This window comes from Streptopelia decaocto (genome assembly GCF_964273445.1).
Source record: "Streptopelia decaocto genome assembly, chromosome: 24".
NCBI classification, from domain to species: domain Eukaryota; kingdom Metazoa; phylum Chordata; class Aves; order Columbiformes; family Columbidae; genus Streptopelia; species Streptopelia decaocto.
Genome location: NC_138679.1, coordinates 3,740,999 through 3,766,774, shown reverse-complemented (window position 1 = coordinate 3,766,774; position 25,776 = coordinate 3,740,999). Strand labels below are relative to the sequence as shown.

Genomic DNA, 25,776 nt, shown 5'->3' with positions numbered 1-25,776 from the left:
CCACCGCTCGGCACGGAAAGCGAACAGAGCGCTTTGCTTTCAGCACAGACGCGGCTTTGGCGACGGGCAGCCAGCTGCCGCTTCCTCCCGAGCCCTCTCCTGCACTCCGAAAACAAGCACAAATGTCTCTTCCCAATATTTTAATGAGTCGCTACATCTTACACTCATAATTATAAAAGAATAAGAATCCATAAAAATATTTTCTTTTCATAATACGCACTTAATATACTCCGGGGCAAGTCAATGTGGTTCATTTGGGTTTGGATTTCTTGGTTTTGTTTCCTTTTTGCCCCTGGCAGAACCCTTGGCTTGAGGGGGGTATGTGCTCCCCTGAGGTGCGATTGCTCAATATCCCCCTCCCCAGAACTGCAGTTCCTGTTGAGCAGGTACATAAAAAACCAGAAGAGAGCGTTTGCTGAGTAGCCGGGCAAAGGGAACAGTCACTGACCCGCAGAGAACTGAAGCGAAGCCAATTTCAGTGCACATCGGAAAGCTCGGGGAGGAGAAAGGTGGGCAGAGAACGGAGGGAGGGAGGATTTGCATAAATATCATCCATCTCGCGTTGCAGAAAACCCAAAAAGCTGCTGTTGATCTCCGGAGAGGTGATCTCGGGTTGTAGCCAGCTGCTCCGGCCGCCGCGCTACCCGTTGGCACAACTCTGCTCGTGAGCGGCCGTGAGAGAAAGGGCTCCGAGGACGCTGTTGGTGACCCCAGGCACTTCCTCCATCTGCTCTGCCAAATTAAAACTGAAAAAGAATAGAAAAGTACTAGTGTTGCATGCTTCTGTAGAGCCCCCTCCACAGCCCAGGGCTCCACGTTGTGGCAGCAAGGCCAGGACGCAGCAGCAGCGATCGGCTCCCCTGGGGCTTAACGATAGGTAGTTCTGTCTTCCCTCCTAGTCCTGGCTTAAGGCAGCTTGCTGATTCAGCTCTTCCGCTTCCAACACAGGCACTGAGTTCTCGCAGGTGAGAGTATGGGAACCGCAGAGGGAGGGGAAAAGGATGGGGGGAGTGAGATGGACACAAACCTCGGGAGACAGACCACAGTTCATTGATTCCCAGGAGAGAGGGAGTAGCAGCAAAAGAAAAACCAAAGAAAAGAAAGCATTAACAGCCAGGCCGGAGGAGAGAACAGGACGAGCAGCCGAGCAGGAGCAAAACTCCAGCTTGGGAAGTGAAAAAAGGTGGCACTGTCCAAAGGGAAGGTGCCCTCCAGCCTCCTCCCTCGCTCGGGGGGACACCCGGCCCGGTCGGGGCTCTCAGCCTGTTGTGCTGGGGTGGGATGGCTGGCGAGGGGGTGGCAGCGGCGGGCACGGGCTGGGGAAGGCGAGCTGTCAGTGTCCAGTTTGCAGAGGCTTGTGCTCTCAGAGGTATTCTTGTAGAAAGTGCAGCAGCGTGATTTCGTAGTGCTCTCCAGACTCAGGGCACCGAATACTGTGTCTCTCGTTGGGGTAGATCTGGGCGGAAGCAGAGACGGGGCGGTTAGTCTGGAGCAGCTCGTTCAGCACCAACGAGCCTCCCCTCACATCAGCCCTTTCCACAGCATCCCAGGCAGGTTGGGGTTGCAGGAACCTCTGCAGATCCCGCATCTCAACCCCTGCTAACGCAAGGTCACCAGAGCAGATCACACAGGATCCCAGGCAGGTCTGAATGTCTCCAGATAAGGAGACTCCACATCCACTCTGGTCCAGGGCTCTGACACCCCCAAAACATAGAAGTTTCTCCCCATATTCAGATGGAGCCTCCTGTGTTTCAGTCTGTGCCCGTTGCCCCTCACCCTGGCGTTGGGCATCATCTGGTCCATCCTCTGACACCCACCCTGAGATACTGATCCCATTGATCACATCCCTCTCAGCTTCTCTTCTCCAGGCTCCTCAGCCACCTCTGCTGCCACCAGCCAAGTGAGATGGCAACAGCTCAGCCAAGAAGGAAAGTTCCAGGCCTGAGGGCAGGTGCCCTGTTCAAACGCTTTTAGATACAGGCCACATCTACCAGCAACGAAACAGCCACAGTGCCACCTCCTGGCCACCTCTCTGAGTCAAACTAAGCATCTGCTGCCATCTACACTGCAACAAGATGTGGGAGCATCTGCCTCCACCTTCTCCCACCCCCAGAACACACAGCAGAAAACTTTTTCTCTTTCCAGATTTAAAGGACCTTCCTCCTACCTGTAGCTGGTAAGGTTTTCCAGCCCGGATTAGCTGTGATACCAGGAAGTTGGTGTGAAAAAAGTGCACATTTTCATCCAAAAAGCCATGGAGGATCAGCAGACGATTTGGCCTGGAGATGGGATGAGAGACAGCATGAGAAGAGCTGCTGGTCAGCAAGCTGAGACTGAGCACCGGATGGGGAGCCAGAACAGCGTAAACCAGTCATGGTCCTCAGCCCCAACCAGCAAAGAGTCTGGGGGTACAATCACAGAATGGTTTGGGTTGGAAGGACCTCCCCAGCTCCCCAGTGCCCCCCCTGCCATGACAGGGACATCTGCACCAGCTCAGGTTGCTCAGACCCCGTCCAGCCTGGCCTGGGGTGTCTCCAGGGATGGTTCATCCACCACCTCTCTGGCCAGCCTGGGCCAGGCTCTCACCACTCTCAGGGCCAACAATTCCTTATATCCAGTCTCAATTTCCCTCTTTAAGTTTAAAACCATCACCCCTTGTTCTATCCCAACAGGCCCTGCTCAAAAGTCTGTCCCCATCTTTCTTATGGGCCCCTTTCAAGTCCGGAAAGGCCGCACTAAGGTCTCCCCGGAGCTTCTCTTCTCCAGCTGAACACCCCAACTCTCCTCACAGCAGAGTGGTTCCAAAGCACCAGTTTGCTGCAAAACGCAACGACCGGCCACACAAGTTCAACTGAAATGGGATCAGAATCCACCCCTTCTTTTGGGACTCGGCAGAGGCGGCACCACCAGGACTCGGGAGCAGGTTCTGACGCGGATCACTCGAGCCCGCAGTACTCACTCGTTGGGAAGCTTTTCTACGTGTAACGCCACAGAGCCAGCCTCGTAACCTTGCTGGTTGTTTTCTGGGATATCCATGTACCGCTCAGTATACCCGGTGTCATATGCCATCCAAACTGTGACGGGAGCACCTGCTATAGCAATCTGTCAAACAAATAGGTGGCAGGAGACAGGCTCAATTATCACGTGCTAACGAGCTTAAGGTTCCCTTCCTGAAGAGGCAGAAAAAAAAAAAGTCTTTGGACTGTTCTGTCACTCAGACCGGAACAAACCCACGTAAAATCCAGATTTCTCCTTGTGCTATTTCTCTTATAGTCACAACGGGGTGAATTCCTGCACACCAGCACTAAAGGCTTCTTCCCCTTTCTGGAACAATCTAGAAACTGCGCTGGCAACTTGGGGAGGGGATGAGGAACAGCTCGTCAGTTATCTCATTGGATACTAGGCTAATTCCTCCACTGGGAGACACCGGAGAACGACCCCATGGAGCCTCAGACAGGTATGATCTGTAAGTGGAATGTAGCCAGGAGCTACAGGCACATCCAAGGGACATTTTTACCCATCCACGAGAAACACTAAGCAGAAAAAGCCAACTCTACACACCAAGAGTTACAGTATCACAGTATCACAGTATGTTTGGGATTGGAAGGGACCTCAAAAGATCATCTAGTCCAATCCCCCTGCTGGAGCAGGAACACCTAGGTGAGGTCGCACAGGAACATGTCCAGGCGGGTTTTGAACGTCTCCAGAGAAGGAGACTCCACAACCTCCCTGGGCAGCCTGTTCCAGTGCTCTGTCACCCTCACTGAGAAGAAGTTTCTTCTCAAATTTAAGTGGAACCTCTTGTGTTCCAGCTTGATCCCATTACCCCTTGTCTTATCATTGTTTGCCACTGAGAAGAGTCTGGCTCCATCCTCATGGCACTCACCCTTTATATATTTATAAACATTAATAAGGTCCCCCCTTAGTCTCCTCTTCTCCAAACTAAAGAGACCCAGCTCCCTCAGCCTTTCTTCATAAGGGAGGTGCTCCACTCCCTTAATCATCTTCGTTGCCCTACGCTGGACCCTCTCCAGCAGTTCCCTGTCCTTCTGGAACTGAGGGGCCCAGAACTGGACACAATATTCCAGACATTGAGGAAGGGAAGTGCCCCAAGACAACCACCCCACACCCAGACTCACCTTGAAGACGTTGGGTTTACAGATGAGACCCATGAGGGAGAGAAAACCCCCGTACGACCAGCCGTGTATGGCCACACGACTCAAGTCGATAAACCCGTATTTTTCTGCTACATAATGTAAACCTTCCACCTGGTCCTCGATCTCCACCTGACCCTAAATGGCAACAAGGAAGCTCAAGTTAGACGCTTTCTAAATCCAGAAACTTGTGATGGAAAAGAACAACGCTCACACTGGAAACATGCAGCCTCAGAAAGAGCAAACGAGCAGAGATTCAGCAACAAAAAGTACGTTACCATTTGGTTTTTCAGGGCCCCTTCAAATTTGAGTCCTCGCTGGCATGAGCCCCTTCCATCGATCACCACCACAGCGTAGCCTAAGGACGCCAGCGTGTTCAGCCGCAAGTACTTGATTCCTTTGAAGGAGTTATTCACCAGCTGCACCTGCAAAGGAGGGCAGGAAAGTTTCAAAGCTGAGCAGCCACTTTCCAGTACTTTCCTCTGTCTGTCCTGCTGCGTAGGACCCCGAGCCGGATGGCAGCCGCTAACTGAGCAATCAGAGCCATGCAAATCGGCCTGAGCGCTGGAGAAATCACCTGAGGTTTGAAGCAGAGGTCAGAACCAAGATCCAGTGCTCAGTGCTGAGCAAAGCCTAAGTCTTGACGCACAACTGAGCTACGCAGAGCTGTGCCCTGGACAGCAATCCCACAGCCAACAATCCGGATGATTACCTGAGGGCCTCCGTACACAAAGAGCACTGTGGGATGCTTCTTCCCAGGCTGGACATCATGAGGTTTGTAGACCATTCCGTAGAGCTCCACATCTGCCTGACTGCGGAAGTGAAAGATCTCGGGTGGGATGTAATCTGGGGGACAACCTGCAGGGGAAGTTCAGACACGAGTGATGCAGTGACAGCACCAGGCTCTGCTTCCTACCCTGGTGAACAAGCTCATTCTGCTCAAACTTGACCCCAGCCGGGGCTCTTTCCACATCAAACCATTCCAAGCCTTCACAATGTCTCTCACTGGGAAACAAGCAGCCTCATTCTGCCTGTGTAGGAAAATAGGCCACATAAAGAGTGAAGGGACCACCCAAGAAAACATAAGCAGTGGGTGTCCTCAGACAAAGCGTGCCCTGCCGCAACAGCAAGATGTGGAGGTGAAGAACAGGAATTGGTAAAATGCAAACAAATATCTGCAGGAGAGGTTCAGGTGCTGCTGTGAGCTCTATCTTTAAAGCCTACAGTCTTAGAATGAATTAATTGCTGCATCTCAGATACTTGCCCCCTCCCTCTTCAGACAAGTCATGAAGACAGAATCACAGAATCATTTGGTTGGAAAGGACCCTCAAGATCAGCAAGTCCAACCGTTTCCCCAGCCCCGGCACTGCCCCATGTCCTGAGAACCTCATGTCTGTCTGTCCACCCCTCCAGGGATGGTGACTCCAGCACTGCCCTGGGCAGCCTGTTCCAATGCCCGATAGCCGTTTGGGGAAGAAATTGTTCCCCAGATCCAACCTCAACCTGCCCTGATGCACCTTGAGGCTGTCTCCTCTCATCCTATCACTTGCTAAACACCAAAACCCACAGCCATATAAACCCCGCACTCTGGAGCACTGTGTTCCCTCAAAACATGAAACAGTGACATCTTAAAAGCCTATGAACCATTTCCTGGATGACTGACCCACTAAGGTATCTCCCCTGCAAGGTAAAACAATTCCTTTTCCCTCAGAGTGAAGCTACTCGGGTCACTTCCCTCTCCATCACTTTGGCTACCACTGGTAGGAAGAGCATCACAGACACAACCCATCGCCAATACGTTCTACGGGACTTACTGGCTGCCTCCATCATGCTGGCCCAAAACTTGGGCTGCTTGTGGAGCGGGTCGTCATCGGAGCCGCTGAGCTTGTAGACGTGCACGCAAGGCGGAGTGCTCACACTGCTGTAGTGGCTGATGAACATGTCAAAGTTCTGCAGATGGGAGAGAGAAGAGTTTGTGAGAACCAGGTCTTTCATTTCCCACATCTAATTTCTTCCGTGCAGTTCTCAGACAAGAGCTCCCACATCTCAACCACGACACAGAAGCCCTCAGGACTCATTACTGGTCATGATTCATCACCATTGCCAGTCAGGATCCCTGTCAGTCAGGAGATGAGAGTGGTTTTCAGCTAAGAAACAACAAACCTGGCTCATCGAACAGCTGTGGGAGAAGCCCGGCGTGGTGAGTCGTACGATTTCTCCAGGAGACTCATAGCTGACAACGTAGAGATGGTGCTCCAACGGGGTGTCCCTCGTGCCTTGAAAATACACCAGCTTTGTGGCCTCGTTGACCCAGATCTGTGTGGAGAAGAGAGGGCTCGGTGACAGAAGGGCGACAACTGCTGCTCCGCTGCCAGTTCAACCAGCCTGTCCCCAGGCAGAGTCAGCGTGAAGCACAAATAGACCATGACAGGCTGCTGGTGGCACTGGGGACCGCACGCAACGCCTGTTCCTTCCAGAGGCGAGAGAAAACACACGCGGCGCTCGCGGAGAACCACAGAGTCCAACCAAATAATAAAGAGCCATTTCTCAGCTTTTCTGAGAGACCCAAAGCATTTGCTTAATAAGGAGCATAAAAAGGTGGGCTCTGTCCCCCATAGGTGAAACAATGAACATTCTGTGCTTAAATACAGTATCATCCTGTAGTATGTCTGGATTATAAGGGTATAGGTATATTTTTTCCAGCAACCATGATAATGAATCCCCATCTGTGGAAGGATCAGTCTAATAGCTCTAACAGTACCAAACTTCAAGCCACATTAAGCATGTTTTTAATGTCCAGATAAAGCTGTTTCTGAAAACCACTCGGCCAGCCACAATAGAGACAACAGCTTTTAAATACTGCATCGATCCAGCAACAGTCACCAAACTGTTTTCCACCTTAGTTTCCAAATGCTGGAGCCCAGATGCTATTTCTGACTAAGCCACGGTCTGAAGACCGCTGTGGACAGCAAAGGGCAAAATATCCAACTCAATTGGCCAGGAAAACTGGGCAGAGCCCTGTGGAGCAACAAATGCATCAAAATAATTGCTGCTAACACAATTTTAGCCGTAACACATGCAGGGAAGAGCTGCGGCCAAAATCAACAGCATGTACAGTGAGAATCCACATGGGGAGGGGCAGCAGGTTAATTGCAGATTGAGGAAAAGCAGCAGAAATCAACTGCACAGAGCTGTAGGGCTTTTAAAAAGCGAGAAGTGAAAAATCAGATTAATTGGAAATGAACAGACAAGGTCTTTATTTTGACAGAAATCAGCTGGGAGTGGTAAAGATCAGACTCGGAGTTAATTCCTCAAGAAAAGGTGGCACTAGATTTCTACAAGATTAATAAAAATTCATTTCTGGCTGTTCTGCAACCAATAACAGATCCAGCTTCTCCATATTCTAAATTGTTTTACACTCCCCAGCTGCCTTCTTCCTAAAGGCTCTGCTGAGGGATCGGCTGGAGACCAAGAGTTCACTCTGTGCACTAGGACGTATTTCCAATTCACCGGTACTCATCGGGGTTAAAATGTTTCGGCAAAGGCAGCAATCCCAAGCTCCTCCACAAAATGGTTCTTTGTTGCTTCTGAACCTCAGCCTTGTGTCCTTTTTTACGGCCTGACTCACTTGTGGGATTTACCTAAGGAGCAATCTGAAGTCTGATTAAAAAGGCAATCAGTTCAACGTGCGCCGACTACGGCACTTCTGGGGAAAGCAGAAGCAGCAATAAAAAGAGAAACAAAATGAAGCTTAAGCAGTTGTAGCAGGTCCCAGGCCTAACAGAGGGCGTAGGCCAGGATGGCGGGCAGACAATGCAGAGCTGTAACACAGGGAAGAGAATAAAAATAACCACTACCTTCGATCCATGCCTTGCCAACACCTCCCATTCCCCACCAGTCAGGGCAATCTCCTCTTTGATAGGACACTTGAAATCATCTAGATGAAAGAACATGAAAATAAATCCCTGTGTTCTCCCAAAAGACAATGGAAGCAAATCAGAGAGGGAGCTCCCAAAGCTGCAACGCCGACAAAGCGCAGCTCTTACCCTCGCTGTGGGTGTACGGCTGCACCCAGTCGTAGCTGCCCTGCTTGAGAACTGCCGTGACTCTGTACAGGTGGCAGAAACCTGTTTTGCACTCGTTGGCTCGGATAAAGCAGAGCTCTTCCTCCTCTCCCTCCGGTTGGATGAAAGGATAGAAGATATCGTGAACCTGTCACAAAAGGCAAAAGACCCACGAGTGATTTTTATTGATTTGGCAGAGATGTAGCCAAGGGAGTCGGTGCTAAACTACTGTGTTTTCAAAGGAAAATAAAAGGGCAGAGAAGTATCTCAGATGAGGAGGCCACAGTGCCAGCTCCAGGTCTCTCTGTCACTTCAGTACCACGATGCTTAATTTTAAGAGACTGAAGTTTATTTCCTGTCCCTTATGTCTATTACCCACCTAAATAAGTACAAATTCCAGGGATTAGGGTTGTTCATGCCTCAAGAAGCCATTTAATCTTTGTAATAAAATAACCCCACAAGGATGACAATGTTACATCCAAAAGCGACATGTCCAGAACGTCTGTGTTCATCTAGAATGTCAGCAAGAATTAATTAAATGAACAGCTCCACCTGCAAGGAGATCCTCAAACCCCCTGAATTAACACCGAATCTGGCACTACTGAGCAGCAAAACATTTTGCTGGGGCATGGACTAAACTGGACACACAGCCAACACGAAAATGGTCAACTGTGGGGAGAAATGGGCAGCCTGTGTTCTCCTCCCAGCCCCAAGCCTCTTACATTTATCCACACGTCAGTGGTTTCTTCGTAGATCACAAATGGCTGGACATTTTCTGGCACGGTTTTGGCAAATTCGGCTCGCTGCTCCTCGTTTTCTGGGACTGGAATGAAGAGCGCTGGGGGCAGAAGGACGAGCTGCAGCCGCTGCTGAGGTCTGTCGAGCAACATAGCCCAGGCGCTGGGGAGAGGAGTTGGAGGTGAACGTCAGCAAAATAAATGTCCCTTTCTGACACTCAGAACATACGACCGTTTCCCCCAGCAGCAGAAATTATTTAGAGGCATCTGAATGCAAAGCTTCCCCCCTCACCGCCGCTTTCTAATCTCCTGGAAGCTCTGCCAACAAGCGCGGATTGCCAAACAACTCTGGTATTTCACAGGGGTATCGCTCAGACACGGTGTCTGACAGATTTGCCGGTGTCTATTCCAAGGGACCACTGTCAACAGAACCCTGTCTGCAGAACGGAACTCTTCCTTCGACACCCCCCCATCAAAAAGCACTGCTTGTTTTCTCGCAAGCTGCTAATGAGCTAAAGCGATCCATTTGTAGCTTCCTCGTCACACGCAGGGAAAAGCACAGACTGAAGACAACTACCAAGCGACGGAATCGCTTCGGTCTCAGCCTGTTCCTCCCGAGGAGAGTCCCTCGAAGCGGTGCTGTGCTGCGCGACGGTTGGCAAACCAGAGCTGCAGTGCGGCTGCCCGAGGCCGGGAAGCGCATCAAGGGAAGTTCCATCATTGAGACAGACTTTCAAAAGAGCCAGTTCTGCCCTAACATCTCCGTGACTCTGGATTTCACGAACTGATGTGTTCAGCATGTTTAGATAAGCTTCGGTGCAGAGCATAAGGATCACCGAGGGGATTACCTTCTGTAAAGCTGTACGAATTTAGTTTCAAGTGCAGAAAATTAATGATGAGTTACAGAATCATCTTCAAAGGGAGTTAAGTCACTTTAACTTGACCTGGACAGAAACTAGCAAACAGTCAAGTAAGCTCTTGTGGGGGGAAAAATTAAGAGCTTTAAAATTTCAAACCGATCAGAATGGGGTGAATTCTGTAACTCTTGGGGCAAGGCTGGCCAGCACCCAACTGTGTCGCATTTGGAGCGCTAGCGAGCTCTGGGAGCTCACGGTCACAGAGCAATCTTTCCTCTCGTACACACACACAAAGGACTTGGAACCCTGCAATGTGCCCACTTCCCAACGATCCATTCGGCATTGATCACAAACCGGATCAATGAACAACGATAAAACTGCTTACAGGACATTCTCATTTTCAGCAGGAAGCATATTGTACTTGCATTAAACATCTTCAGCTCAAAATAATTCCCTAGGACTGTCTGCTTAATATATCAATGTCATTTAGCTTTGTGGTTGTGACTTAAATCCCACAGCTTGTCACTCCAGTCTACATTTGATTAATTCCTACTTTTAGGATGTTATAACACTGAAGAAACCAAATATTCATGTGCTGTTTCTGGCTTTAAAACTGGGGTCACGATGACGATACAAAGCACGTAGAGGGCCTGTAATAGTTCAGCCAGGGAAGCCCTTGGGAGCGTTAGTCTGGAAGAAAACCATACGTACTATTTGCCATCTCGGGTCCATCCAGCACGGGCAATGTACTCCACAGTCGGAAACAACGCAGCAAATGGTTGCACCAGCTCCTTGTCCTGAGCACACACGATCTGCAGCAAAAGGAAGGTTCCAAAATCCAATCAAACCGCTCCCAGACCTCTTCACCTCCTCCCACGGCAGCTCAGGGGATGGGATAACAAGGAAGCTTAACTGTTGGCATCAGCGAGGGTCAGGCCAGGAGAAGCAATGGCAGGAGGAGAAGGGGAAAACAAGCTTCAAAGCTAAAGGATTTTGGCATTCAGCCCCAGAAAAGGGGACAGGCAGGGACTGAAGCTCAGGATTAGATGGGCCTTCAACCCTCCTGATGTGGTATACACCCGATGAACCCGACATCTCGCTTCCCTCCCCTGTCCCAGCTGCCTCTCCACCAGAATAAGACTTGTCAGCATTTTAAAGCTTTTCTGCTTCTTGAATAAACACGTTACAGAACCAGGTGTTACAAGAGGAATGAAAACAAAGGGTAAAACTGGCTCAGATTTCTTAGTGACCTTGTCTTCCTTCTAGGAGCTTCAGGAGGAGTCAACACTCCCATTCTGGGCTGTTATCACTTACCTTACCCTTACTGTCTGATTTAAATTCTGCCAGTTTTAATGTAATCTTGGGGTTTTTGCTGCCTGCAGAGAAGGAAAAAAACAACAAGATGACCAATCTGAACACTGTATGGTTTACACAATAGTTTCTAGAGAAGCACCAACCCTGTTCCTGCTAAAATGGCTGCGCGTGAATGTACAAATATCAAATTATGTATGTGAGCAAACATCACTGGAATCACAGGAGTCATTCTGGGTATGGGAAAAGTTTGCTTTTGCCTTGCCTAGTTGGCTGTGCATGTTCTCAGGAGGAAGAAGGAAGAAGGGATTCAAAAATGTATTCCACAATATGCCACCAGATATATTTCATTTTCTCAGCAATCCTTTCCTTTAAGCTGAACTTTAAATCCCATTCCTTTCTTGCAGTAGATTTTGGGCTCAGAGACTCAATTAGGCCTCGACATTTACAAGCAGCTTCTACCATCCTAGTAAGTACCTAGATTAATCATGCAAAGTTTACAGCACAAATTCCACTGCCTCTGCCAGCAGGAGTCAAGAGCTGCATTAGCAGCCCCGCGGTATTTCACTTACCCGTCCTGGGGTACCGATACGAGTCTGTTTTTCTCTCCTCCAAGGCAGGTGAAGGAACATGAATTATCTCCACCTCTGACTCATCCACTTCCTCATATAAGATCCGCAGCGTTTTTAAATCCTCTGAACCTGGGAAAAGATAGTGAGCATGTTTGCTGGAGTGTTTTCCAGCTGTTTCTGGCTCGCCTGGAGCACTGCGGCAGAGTCTGCGCCTCCCGTGCAGCCGCAGCGCCGAGCGACCAGCTGCAAATACTCCTCGGAGCACAATTACATCCCTTCTGTGTTCTATTCCTTCATATGGCCTCTTCAGACACAGATCTAAACCCAGGCCAAAGGAAAAGCTCACTCAAAATATCATTCATAGCAGGGGCCAGCAGCAGTTACAGCATCAGAATTCGATAAGCAGAACGCTGACCTTCCGTGGAAGCTGTGGGACACCACCAATAGCCCGTGAACCGATCAAACTCCTCCTGAATGACAAAAGTGGCTACACCAGCAGACTTGGGGTCATCGAGAACATTGGATAAGCCTGGAGAGGAACAAAGACGAGACTGCATTGACATCTCCTTGAAAAAAGCTGATCCGAAAGAAGAATGTGATCTTGAGAAATGAGCCATTCCAGCCTGAGTCTGTCAGGAGGAATTTCCTTTTGCAGCAGGTACCTTTATGGCAGTACGTCATCCGCTTCTCCTCTCCCGTCTCAATATTTGCTACCCACAGATCATTGTTATTAATGAATGAAAAGAAGGCAGGGTCGGCAGGGCAGATCTTGGGATCCATTCGTGGCCCCGTGCACTGAGTCTTGATCTCCAGAGGCTTCATTGGAGACACCTACAGCGACAGACACACAAACAGCCCTGAACGAAACCAGCTTCCGGCTTCGTATTTAAAATAAAGGCACATGAAATGAGCTGTAACCATAGCCCGGCCACAAGAGAAATGACCAAAAGCAAACAGATGCAGATGTGCAGCCATCTCCAACCAAAAACATTAAGTCCGTTTCAGGTGATATTCATAAAATCCTTAACAGACTCACCATGAAACCATTCTTGCCCCCGTCTCGACAATGAAAGAGGCTGTTGCTGGCCTGGAAGAGGAATAGGCCGCTCTCACTGTGGAAATCATAAGACGTTATACCAAAAACACCAAGGCGCTTGCGTTCCCTCAAGAGTTCCTCTTCTCTAGAATACATCCCGTGATGAGGGGTTGCCTAGTATTGAAGGAAAGGAAAATCTGAAAGAACCTGCAAGGAGAGAAGCTTTCACAGAACAGGAATGCTCCAAGACTGGCACCAGATAGTCTGTGAATGCCCAAAACACGATCTACCAGACAAAAACCACCACATCAGTCCATAACTACAGGCTACAGGTGTTGCCCGGGAGGACTAAAACAATCACACACCCCAAAGTCCCCTCTATGTAAGAGGGATGAATTGTGAATCCAACATTTCTGCAGTCAGCACTTCAGCATGAACCAAGGACAGCTGTGCTTGCTCTGCTTATGCAAATCAGATGTAACCAATTAGCTTAATGACGTTATCTACAGCTTTCACAAACAGTTTCCATGTCAGACACTGCAAACAAAAGCTCTTCCGGGGATCTTGAATTACCCTGAAAGGGACTAGTGATCCAAATGGGGTCAAGAGAGCTAAATTCTTTTCCAGCAGGAACCTTTTTACTAGCGAAGAAAGAGCAACACCCTCCACTCTCTTCTTCATTAATGCTGTTAGTGACACCAAGATACTGAAATCAGGGAAGGGGAAATTCGCCCTCTTTCTGGTTCGCTAACAACAGAACCTGTGGCAGAAGCAGCAGTTTAAATTCAACTTTCCCATCTTCCTTAAAAGCAGGAAAGATGACAGACACGCATTCCACTGAGCGTGATACTCAGAAGAAAGGAGCCCTGTGCTGATGGTTTATAGTCTGAGGGAGACTCCGTGACGGTTTAGCGGGTCCTTCTTGCTCGGTCAGCCCTCTGCTCACCACATCCACTGCTGTTTCACGCTCACCATCAGCTCCATCACACACACAAGTAACTATTTTGCATTGTGAAGCACAGCAATTCTCGATACATTCCTACCGACACCATTCTCCACGTCTCACACACTCTACAGTTCAGCAGAGCAGCACCCACCACATCACCCAAACCATCCCAAGCGCCATCAACCCCAGCTCTTCACACTTTGGTTTACCTGAAAGTGATCCAGCATCTGCTTCCACGACAAGAGCAGCAAGGCCTCCTTCCGTACCTTTTTGGGAATCTCTGAGTAAAGAAGGGAATTCTCTCGGCTGCCATATGGCATTCCTATGAGGAGGACAAAAGCATCATCCTGCTTAAGATTAGTTAGCCAGGACAAAGAGGACCAAGAGCAAACTGGAAAAAGGAAAACAAAAGTCCTTGGTAACAGAGGGCTTGGGACTGTTCAGTGGCCTTTACCAGCTCTCAGTTTGATCCCAGAACAATATCTAAATTATTTAAATGTAGATATTCATTTATTTAGAAATTTCGCTAAGCCCGGTTTAACACTAAGCAACCTCTTCGGAATCAGTTAGGCCCACGTTTCCTCTCCGTGGACTCAGCCCACGCCCCAGATTCATTCTAAAAACGCCACTCCCTGAATGGGTGACTCAACGTTACTCTCCGCGTTTCTCAGCCAGAAATGTGCTCCAGGGACCTCATTCATACAAACACACCATCACGCAAGAGGGGGAGACAAAGCTTGGAAGCTCTAGAGAGCCCCTTCCAATAGGAAACAGTACACAACGCGGTCAAAAGACCTTGTCATCTCCAATAAGCTTTTGCCTGTGGTTATCAAATAATCAAATTGGCCTTTATCCAATTTCTGAAACAATAATGAAAAATAATATATCCTGACACACGATTTTGGTAGTTCTAACAAAATCAAAGACCATGAATGCTCTACAGACTCCCTAGATCAGAATTTCGCACAGGGAAATGTTCCCTGGTATCGTCTGCTCTGCGCATGTTCTGGGCAGAACAGAAAGAGTTCTGAGCTGATTAACCCAGCAGTACTTAAAATTAAAACTGAAATATTAATAAGTGCTCAGGAAGCAAAGCAATATGTGAGCATATAATCCTCAGAGATACAGAAACACCCAAGTGCTGAGCATGTGGTGTTTAATATAAGCAGCATCTGCCGTGATACAACATAAAATTCTATGGGGACAGCCCAAGAATGATTTAAGATGTCCAAATTAGAAAAAACTGCAGATAGGAACAAATTACTATATATACACACATTTGGCACTCATGCGACTGTGACCTGGACTTCCTTTCTCCTTATTACATTAGTACTTTCTACAGTGACCTCGGGCTGACTACAATCAATCAGCATTTACACGAAAAAACACAGAATAATTTTGGTTGGAAAAGCCCCTCAAGATCATCAAGCCCAACCGTGTAACCAAACCCTGGCACTAAAACACGTCCCTAAGAACCTCATCTCCACGTCTTTTAAACTCTGCTTGCAAGTGAAGAAAATTATTCAACTTCTACAGCAAAGTTGTTCAGAATTCCTCGTCCCACTCCTTGGCACACAGTTGCTAGCAGTGTTCACACACAAACTGGAGTATGTTATTTAACATTGGGACAGGAATAGCATGCTGATGTTAAACACTCATGAACCGCTGAAGTGGGTTCTGAGCATTTAACAGCACGTGGGATGCGACTCAAAAGATGCTCATTACGGCAATAAAAAGCAGCAGCGTTTACCCTTTATTAGGAACGTCTGAGAAGAGGTTCCCTGGTGTTACCTGGCAGATTCTCATCTGAAATGATGGATCAACCTGCTCTGTGAATTTCCTTAAGGAAGACAACGCTGGAAAGACACTTGTGTGCCTTCATTCCTGCTTCTGGCTCCTACACCGGTCAGACCCCTGCAGAAAACCAATCACCCAGTACCTGCTCTGGTTGCCTTTTCATACAATAGAAGAAGATTTTATTTATTTATTTTTAAATTAGCCAATTAGACCCTTAGTCATCTAGATAAAGAACTGTATCAAAGTCAACTTGGCCCTGAAATACATTCAGCTTTAAATGAAGTCTCACTGTTCAGACTCAACACAAAATATACGCTTGCTCTGGATACTGCTCTTTATAGCAGCACTCGTGTCTAAGAATGTTTGAGGAGCTGTAAGAAATCAAGTCCCTGACACACAGGAGCTGCTCAATGACAAAACAAATCAGTCCCTCAAATCCAGCACCCGATGTCCTACAGTGACCTAAGCTCACAGACCCAAAAGAAGGAGAACAAAAGCGGGGTCACTTCAGGAAAGCCGTCGCTGTATGGAATTGCACATCAGGCAATTTCTTTACCAGGCCAGTAACAATCAGCTCATGCCCCAAAGCACAACAAACTCTTTATAGTCTATAAAGCTTCCCATGTTACGGACCACAAAATTATCTAGTTACTAAAATCCAACCACTCTGTCACTAATTACGTTGTGGCTCCAGCTATAATGAGGAACCTGCACAACACAGCGTTCTGCTGTCTCTCGGTCCTGTTTCCCTGTGAATACCACGAATTCCCACCTCATATTTTTTATGCCACCCCCAATCTTGAAAGCATTTTACCTGCATGGTACTTAAAGCAGGGAGACACCACCACCACGCCATTAATACCTACAACTTGCAACATATAGTGAGTAATTACTGACAGCAAATTCCTTGGAAAGTCAGTCTGGTTGATCAATCGAGTAAATCCCATTTCCCCTAAGTCCTGAATTTGAGGAACATCCTTTCTCTTGCCTCATCACCCGGGCTGCCGCAGGACGTGGCATTTGTACCTCCATCACAATTAAGTCTGGTCAGGCAGTGCTTTCCCCACATCGGGGTTAAATCGAGGTTTATTCTCAGTTCTAGGCGTCGCTATAGGCTGAGCGTGCAAACCTTGCACCATGTTACTTAATCTCTGCTCCCCCATCTCACAAACGGAGATCCCTCCCATCCTTTTCCCCGCCTGTTTAGATTGGAATCTCTCCTGTAACGCACTCACGCCCGGCGCCTGGCACGCTGGCTTACCCAGGTAATAAAGACGATGAGAGTGCGGGCTGGACTCTTCTGTTTTCCGGACAAACTGGAAATCATGGGGAGCTTTGTTCACTATCATGCCCGAATACTTCCTGCTGCTGTGAATAATGTCACGCAGCCCATCCCAAGAATGCTTTTGCACCTGGAATTGGGAAGGCACATCCTCCATCTCGACCACTTCAGAGCTGTCTGATAGCGCGTCCACTGCAGTCATCCTCTCTTCCCCTTCAGAACTGGACAAAAAACTGAGGGAGGAGTTGAGGGAGAGGAGAATTAAGCCTTCAAATCAAGCAGGTACATTATTTTGTTGCTTAGAGAAAGCTCTAAGCATGCAACAAGCTTAGGAGAACAAGCACTCTTTAAACTACAGGTCTGAGGATTCTCTGCACTCAAAGATTACATTTTAAACATACATCGATGTATCGAAAAGTCCACCTCCCATATCAAGTCCTGTAAATGGAGATATCAAGCTCAGAAAACTCACTCTCCCAAGACTAGTTCTAGAAACAAGCTGTTAAAGGAAGTACGAGCAGCAGATTCTAGTGCAGGAAACAATCAGTTTGACTCAAAGGAAAACCAGTCCAGGAATTTGGATGGATAAGTCATCAAAGCTGTGACCTATCGCAAAGGCACATAAACTTCTGCCCTGGAAGGCCACAGAAAAGAGAGGTTAGAGCCCAAGCACAGCACCTCACTTACCTGAAGAGCCGTTGCAGCCAGGAATGAAGTAGGAGAGATGGCAAAACGGAAGAAAACAGCGCGACTGCCTTTGCTAACAGAAAGAAGACAGCAGGAACAGACCCTGCTTGTATCCTGCAAAAGGTGGCACGCGCTCCTCAGACATCTCCAAGCTGGCAGCTACTGAATGAGCGTCTACAAAAAACGCCTCCACACGCGACTCCAGCAGATGTTAATGTGAGGAGAAGTGGACTGACAGACTTGCCCAAGGTCAGTGATGTCACCTGCTGCAAAGCAGGAATGAGACCAGGACTAGGGAAACCAGTTTTTGTCACCCTGTTGGAGAAGCTGGGTTTCCCTCCATGAAGACATTTTAGTTGTTTTTGGGGGTATCCAGAAAAATGTTACAAAGATTTTGAGAACAACTTCAGTTTACAGAAACAATCAGGCTGGAGAAGTTTGCTCCACGGAGACAGAATCGCTTCCTTTGACCCAGCATCAAGATGGCAAAACAGTGCCTGAGGATGACACCAAAAAAGGCCTTGTCCTCAGCAGCCCCAACATTTACATTTTCAAATGAGATGTTTCCTGAACAGTGACCTGCATTCTGACAGGAGAGCAGCTCCTGAGATGAAGGACTAAACAAGAATTACACACCAACTGAATGTGGAAGACTTCAGTCCCAGGAAGATGCGCCATGAGTTCTCCCGGCGGAGGGAACCAGGGGAAAGAAGGATGGTTACTTGTATCACCACAAGAAAACACTCGCCTCTGCCCATTTTCTACCCCAAGACTCCCTTGAGGATTTTTGCACCTTCTAACAAACTGTCTAAAAGGAACTTCTCACCTAGTTTGATATCCTACACAACTAGAGCAGGAGATGAGCAAACCTGGACTTCCTTAAACTACACGTACAAGGGTGGGAAATACAATCGTATCTTCAAATTGTTCAGTCCCCAAATTGTACCAAATGTGCAGATAATAAAGAAAAAATTTGTGAAACAAATCTAGGTATTCCTGGTACCTACTACCCAGCAGAAAATCCACAGTTTGAAAACGAGTAAAGAGTATTTTCCAATCAAAGCCAGGCAGGAAGATCAAGTGAAACCACAAAAGAGAATGTGACGGGATGTTGTAAGACTGTGAGAGCATCTGTGGCCTCTGCTGTCTATAGCCAGGGTCTCCATTACAGCAAATCTAATCACATCTGCAGGCAGAAGTGTTGCCTGTCAAAATGCATGATGAGAAGACCACAAAAACTCTTAAACTGGGAACAATTCTCTCAACCCGATGTCACTGCAGGTCAAGCCACTCAATTAAAATCATCTGGATTTGGCTCAAGACACCAAACCCACTTGTTACTCTCACCCAGGTGGAGAAAACATCTTTGCTCAGCCAGCTTGACTCCTCACAAGGGAAAGTTGCACCTTTAAGGGCTTGAAACAGTCCACAAATGTCATACCAGTAAATGGACCAAACGAGACTGGAGGCTGAAGTCCCTTCCAGATGATATTGCCATGATTTTACGATTCACTAGAGAACTAAAAGGCACAACTTTAGTTTGGTGCTGCCCTCCTCGTGGTGGTTTTGACACTAGAGTAGAGGGGAGTAGCAGGATAAGCAAAGTAGCTGCTGCATAGAGTTACGCGAGTGCTGGAAATGCTACCATCATCGCTGGAGCGTCGTGGGGTCGCACAAAACCTGGGTTCTGACTCCACAGAGTAAAATGAGAGTCGAATGGCCTCATCTCTCCCCGCAGCCACCTCTGGGACAAAACGCAGCAAGTATTTGGCAACACGACAGTCCTTTCCAACAGGTCCATGTGCGTCCTGTGTTGAGGAGCGCAGAGCTGGACCAGCACTGCAGGGGGGGCTCACCGGAGCAAAGGGGCAGAATCCCCCCCAAAACGTGCTGCCCACGCTGCTGGAGATGCAGCCCAAGATACAATTTGATTTCTGGGCTGTGAACGCAATCATTCATCCCCCAGTACCCCCAATGTCCTTCTCTGCAGGATGTAGTTACATAACTACTATGTTACCACTGCATGGGCAGACACCTTAGTCTGAAGGCAACAAGCCAGCACAGGTGGGACATCAGCACAAGAGGAAAAAGCAACTGTAAAGCTTGGAATTGGAAGCGAGTGAAACAAATTATCTTTCTGAGCCACTTCCTGATGCTCCCGGGGGAGAATTGTGTACCTGGGACTCTTCAGAAACCTCCTTCCCTCCGAGAGCTGCTCATTGCTCTGTCCCACACGAGTAACCGGGACACGTACCTTCTCCAGCCTCCTGCAGTCTCGTTTTCCAGACGAACCCTCTTTATCTTCTGCATTAACTACTCAGCGAGCTGGGCAGGACAGGAAACTGGGGAGGAAGAGGAAAAAAGCACATTTCATCCAGCTGCAGTTTCCCCTCTCGCAGGAATGGGGCTGTGTCAAAGCATCCTCCATAGGTCACATTTCCACAAACAAAATCCTTGGTTTGCATTTCACAATCCGGACCGTTCCACCAACACATGCTGGATGTTAACAACCCAGATAAATCCAAGAGGCTTCTTCACCTGAACAATGGGACTCGGTGAACTCTGTGGCCTTTCTTTCCTAAAGATTTCTTCTTAAAACTTGAGAATCCTCAGTACTGACTCTTCCTTTCATCTCCCTCCCAAAACCTTTAAATCCTCTGAAGTATCAGGCACTAAGAACTGAGAAATGGGAGCTGTGGGCTGTAAACTTCCAGGCAAGAGTCAAACAAAGGACACCATAAGGAGCCAGACAGAGGGTCAGCAGCCCCATTGCCAACAGCGTCACGGTCCCACCCGGGACATAAAAAACCCACATTTGTCTCTGCCTCGGCCTGATGCCGTGTGGGAGCCCTGGCACCCTGTACAAACCCATTTTCCACAAGCATAAGGTGCTACTGTCACTATCGTCCTCTCGAGTACAATAAAGTACAAGGATCTTTGTCTCCTCTTGGCCAGAGCTCTGAATCACAGACACACCCCGGACCGGCCGCTATCTTTTGCACGGGGCTGCCCAAACAGCCATTTCTCCACCAAAACCACACTCGCAGAGGATCAGGAGAGACAAGAGGCCCCAGCAGCGAAGTTCCTAAACTGCAGGAGAACAGAGAGGGACGAAGTAGCAGCATCTGGTAATTTAAGGGCAATTTTGGGCGCAGGGATGAAGGGCAGCGGGAGGATGCTCGGGAATGCTGAGTAACCTGCTCTGATCTCACAGCTCTGAGCCAGGGGCTGCACCAGAGACCGCCCGAGGTCCCTTCCAGTCCCCGTTATTCTGCGTTTTTAATGATTCAGAGGAACATCTCACCCTCAGCCCACCCGCCACAGCCCACACATTTCACAGAGACAAGGAACAATAACATCCTCTGACGCTGAACCCAAAGAAACCGAACAAAACAGAGACGAGAGATCAGAAACCCGGCACAAATCGCGATAGTCATTTGTCAACAAGACCCCATGCGGCCTGGGGGGTTCGGGAAGAGCCAAAGCAACACAGTCACCTATAAAAGCCCTTAAAACACATCCCTGCCGGGGCTGGGAGCTTTTGGAACTCCTCTCCAAAAATAAAAGCAACTGAGGGTGGAATAAACCGGTGGGGGCTTCTCTAGAGAGGGACGAGCTCTGGCAAAAGCTGCAGCAGCTGTGTCCACCTCTGCGGTGCGGAGAGGGGCTGGGGGTCCTGAGCGGGGCTGGGGGTCCTGAGCGGGGCTGGGGGTCCTGAGCGGGGCTGGGGGTCCTGAGCGGGGCTGGGAGCCCCAGAAGCTCCTGCCCCGGCTGTGGGGGAAGGGCGGGCCGGGGTGGGGGACCCCATGGGCTCCTGTGTCCCCACCACGGCTGGAGGCGGCTTTTGCCTGTGGAGAAAGAGCAACGAGCAGCTTCTCACCCAGCGGAGGGAGCACAGGCTGCTGGGGGGGGGGGGGGGAGGAAACACCTCCCGACCCCTTCCCGCCATCGCTGGGGGGTGAAACACCAGCAAACCCCTCACAGGCCTAAAGGACAGACAAGGGGGGACAAGCACCCCCAGGACAAGGGGTGGCCGAGCCCTGCGGGTGGGGACAGAATTAACGGGGGGGACACCAATACCAACCAACCACCAATACCTGAGGCACCCCTGCCCAGGGGAGCGGGGGATGCGGCCCACGAAGGGAACAAACGCCCCTTTCTCACCCCCGGGGGGGCCCCACGTCCCCGGCCCGTACCTGTGGGGGGGAACCCCGCGCCCCGCCGGTCCCCCCCCCCCCCCGCTCCTCCTCACTCACCCCGGGGCGCGGCGACCTCCCCCTGGCGGGCGGGACGCGGCTCCTCAGCGGGAGGGCGGGGGGGCCGGCGGGTCCGTCACTCCGGCTCCATGTCCCGGACTCGGGGGCAGCCCCGGAAACGGGGGAGGGGACGGGGTGGGGGGGCGGCCGCCGCCTGCCACAGCGCGACCTTTCACCCGGCGGCGGAAGTGGCGGGAACGCGCGGGGCGGGAGGGCGGGAGTGCGCGAGTGCGCGCACTTGGGAAAGTACCAAGTCCGGGCGGGAGGAGAAGATGGGAGGAACCACTGCGCGGGAGGGGGGGGGATCCGTTCAGGAGGACGGACCTATTCGTTCTAGCGAGGGGGGGGTAGAGAGAGAAATGAGGCTGATAGAGCGTAAAAAAAATCGCGAACAGTATGTTTTTCCCGCACTCAGCCTTCGAGACAGGCCCCTAATTCGGCATTTATTGCCGCCTCGGGGCAATTGTGGTGCTAGTGTAGGTGCTCGCTGCACTCTCTCCCCCCCTGCTGTTGGAGTATGGTTGGGTCCAGGTGGTTGAGTTTGCTGAGGGAGGCTGGGAACGGAGTTTTCAGCGGGCGTTGGTGGTATAGTGGTTAGCATAGCTGCCTTCCAAGCAGTTGACCCGGGTTCGATTCCCGGCCAACGCAACTCCCTTTTTTCCCCTTTTTTTTTTTTCACATTTGTCACAGATTCCACGGCCAATTCTGCACGCGGAACGCCCCACCCGGCCGCCTTTTTACCCACCCGAACCCCGGTGGTCGCTCGGCGGGACGCGGGCGCTGTCTGGTGGCGCGGCACGTGGTGTCGTTATTTCCACTAAAGCTCCCGGCGGAGAAGCCGCGGAGCCTCGAGCCGCAGGGGGAAATAACTATAAACGTAAGGAAAAGACAGTAAATCCGACGGGGAAAAAAATAAACCGACGGAAAAAAGAACCCAACTTCAAAAGTTGGTGTTTCCGCCCGGGATCGAACCGGGGACCTTTCGCGTGTGAGGCGAACGTGATAACCGCTACACTACGGAAACCCTCCATGGGCACGTTTTTCGAGCGGCGGGTAATGTTGGCATCGACGACGCGAACCCCCCCCCCCTCCCCCGCCCCCCTCCCCCGCCTTGCCTCAGCCGAACCCCTTCCGAGTGATTAACGTTAATGAGCAATTAGCGCGTCCAGAGGCCCACTCGGCTGAGGTGTCCCCGCGTCGTGCTCGGCTGCGTGTCGGTGCTGCTCCCCTCAGAAGGGGGACAGGCCCAACAGGGAACTGCTGGAGAGAGTCCAGCGCAGCCACCAAGATGCTGAAGGGAGTGGAGCATCTCCCGTGGGAGGAAAGGCTGAGGGAGCTAGGGCTCTGGAGCTGGACAAGAGGACACTGAGGGGGGACTCATTCCTGGGGATCAAGATGGAAAGGGGGAGTGTCAGGAGGATGGAGCCAGGCTCTTCGCAGTGACAACCAGTGACAGGACAAGGGGCAATGGGTGCAAACTGGAACACAAAAGGTTCCACTTGAATATGAGAAGAAACTTGTTGGGGGTGAGGGTGGCAGAGCCTGAACAGGCTGCCCAGGGGGTTGTGGAGTCTCCTTCTCTGCAGACATTCCAACCCGCCTGGACACCTTCCTGTGTCACCTCATCTGGGTGTTCCTGCTCCATGGGGGGATTGCACTGGATGAGCTTTCCAGGTCCCTTCCAACTCCTGACATCCTGCGATTCTGTGATTCCCCCCAAGGGGAGGGCAGGATGGGCCACTTTGAAAGAAACATTTATTATTTTTTTTTTTCCTAAGGCAGCTGCCACCAGATGTCGGTAGAATAGTGGCAACTTCCCTGCAGAGCTGCTCAGGAGGATCCAGCGCAGGAGCTGGAACAGGACCGGCTGTTTTCTGAGCAACAGGACAGGCCCTTGGCAGCCTCTCTTCTTTAAGGCAAAGTTTTCCCTCCCTGCAAATGAAACTTCAATGCACAGTGAGCCGGACTCTGTTCTCATCAGCGATGTCTCTCCAAGGCAGTGGGAGTCGAGTGACAGGATGGGACAGCGCAGGGTGACATGATGCCAGTATCACACTGCTGTGAGTTTCCCATCACAGTTTACCCTGTTGTGATCCCAAATGGTTCTGGAACATGCTAGTTCCTCTTCTTTTATCACGATGCAGTGTTAACAACACGTACACCCGTGGCAATCATTCTATTTTAGGTAAAACCTCAGCCCTTGGAATCAGGTGGTAATGTGAGAAGTATTTTTCCTGTTTTGTTTTGATTTGTCAAGGTGTGTTTTGTGCTCTACTGGCTGCATAGAAAAGCTTAGAAGGGAGAAAGGAATCATAAACCCAGACGAAAGTGAAAAGAACCTCACTTTCAAGAAAACCTACTTTTAACAAAACTTACTTTTAATAGAACCTACTTTTAATTTTTCATTTTTGTGGCTAATCTCTTGATTTGGGGCCAAAAAGGATAGAGAGGATAGAGTTATCCCCTGTCCTTTAACTCCAGGACTTGCCAGTACTTTATGCTGGTTTGACCTGTGATAAGGATGAGAACATTACATTAAAAGTCCATGAAAACCTGGAGCCTCAGGACTTGTTTGCTTCATGTTGCCATTAAATGTCCCGCTGTTGCACCCTCTTTTTGCCTGCAGGAGAGGACTCTGGTGGCAAACTTTGCATTGTGCACCAGCTGAGGGAGCTGGGGGCAAAACTCCCTAGAGCAGGAGGATGTGGATCTATAAGTGACCCAAGACCATCAAAGAAAAGATTCAAATGCTTTGGAGTTTGTTTTCTTCCAGCCTGGTGATCGGTGGAGGAAGGAGAGCTGCAGCCCCAGCGAAGATGCTCTTGGCAGGTACCTGTGGGAGGCAGAAAGCAGACAAAAGACGGTGTTAACTCCCAAACCTACATAATTAAGATGTTGCATGGTCCCTTGTTAAGGCAGCACTGGGCTTTGGTGGCCTTTAGATGATCCTGGGCTCTAGATCCTGCTGGCATGGGCAACTCTGGCTTTGAGAGACCAAACAAACTGGTTGCGGCTTGCTGGAGTGGCTCTCGGGGATGTTGTTGCTTTTCTCACAAAGGTCCATTGTCAGTGACTGCTCAAACTTTGCCCCGCAGGACAAAGAGACCGGCAGCGCCTCGGTCTCCCCTCCAGCCCTGACCTGTCCTGCTTCCTCCGCTCCCAAAACTTACAACCCCGCGGCTCTGCTGCTGGGTCAGAGCCCCCTCTGCCTCCCCCCCGCCCCAAGGACAGTCGCCGGCACGCTAGGAAGGGCTGTCACATAAATACCCAAGAAAAAACGAAGCAGGGGGCTTATTTGGAGGTGAAGGATGGATATTCTCTACTATTATCACCAGCATCTGCCCTTTCTGAACAAGCGAGCCCTCCCCCAGGCAGCCTTTTCACCAGCATGCTCAAGGCGGCCATGCTCCGCTTTGTTTCCCTGCCACGCTGCGATGGCTGCGGAGTCCCCTTCTCCCCTTTTCCTCCCTCCGCTCCCTAAACAGCCTACGCGGCTCTTACAAGAGAGGGGAGCTCGGAGCACTGTGGAGCTGACAATCAGGGCTGGGAGACAACGGCCGCCTCGCACAATACCCCCCCAATTAGCCATTCATTTCTGCTACCTCTGAAATGGGGAGCGCAGCCCTTGTGCTGGGAGATAAAACAAGAACGGCTTCAATAGCACTGATTTAAATTAGGTCAGGCTAGCTTTTGTGCGGCGGGGACCGCACAATAGCAGTCACACGACGGTGAAGGGGAGCAGCATAAAGGAAAAGAGGCCAAGCGAGTGGCACAGATGCTCGGAGTCGGGGGGTGCTGGGAGATGAGGGGTGCATGTGTGTGATAGCAGAGGGGCAGGCACTCCAACCACGCGCTGCTAATACTGAAAGGGGACGCATGGTCAGCGGGGGACAGAGAGGTCAAATACTTTACCTGCAGAAACAAAATTATCAGCTAGTTGTGCCGTGCCAAGGGGTGCGAGAGCAGAGCCCGTGGTGGGCACTGGGGAGGCCAAACCTCGCATTCTGGGGTCAGTTCTGGGCCCCTCACGCCAAGAAAACCCTTGAGGTGCTGGAGCGAGTCCAGGGAACATAACGG

At 50.1% G+C, this 25,776-nt stretch overlaps 1 protein-coding gene across 2 annotated transcripts; it reads right to left on the bottom strand.

The window, feature by feature from the left end:
- Nucleotides 1-129: 129 nt before the first annotated feature.
- On the bottom strand, nt 130-21,871 carry DPP9 (dipeptidyl peptidase 9). 2 transcript variants are annotated; one of them, XM_082072364.1, is made up of 22 exons: nt 21,700-21,871; nt 19,698-19,785; nt 16,887-16,989; nt 16,736-16,790; nt 13,887-13,999; nt 12,732-12,905; nt 12,358-12,526; nt 12,111-12,224; nt 11,696-11,824; nt 11,127-11,188; nt 10,524-10,624; nt 8,941-9,118; nt 8,201-8,366; nt 8,012-8,091; nt 6,318-6,470; nt 5,969-6,104; nt 4,867-5,012; nt 4,433-4,579; nt 4,140-4,292; nt 2,960-3,102; nt 2,168-2,279; nt 130-1,456 (listed from the first exon to the last, which is right to left on the bottom strand). In XM_082072364.1, the coding sequence occupies exons 2-22, from the start codon at nt 19,751-19,753 to the stop codon at nt 1,364-1,366; spliced, it is 2,583 nt and encodes an 860-aa protein (XP_081928490.1). In that variant the 5' UTR covers nt 19,754-19,785; nt 21,700-21,871; the 3' UTR covers nt 130-1,363. The 2 variants fall into 2 exon arrangements, with proteins under 2 accessions (XP_081928490.1, XP_081928489.1); XM_082072363.1 differs by having other exon boundaries at nt 16,736-16,989.
- Between the last annotated feature and the right edge of the window lie 3,905 nt (nt 21,872-25,776).

Coding starts and splice junctions, on each gene's coding strand:
- DPP9 (XM_082072363.1), bottom strand. CDS start 19,753: ATGCAGAAGATAAAGAGGGTTCGTCTGGAAAACGAGACTGCAGGAGGC. Junction 12,906..13,886: donor AGATGCTGGATCACTTTCAG/GTAAACCAAAGT, acceptor CTTCAATACTAG/GCAACCCCTCATCACGGGAT. Junction 8,092..8,200: donor GCCGTACACCCACAGCGAGG/GTAAGAGCTGCG, acceptor TCTTTCATCTAG/ATGATTTCAAGTGTCCTATC.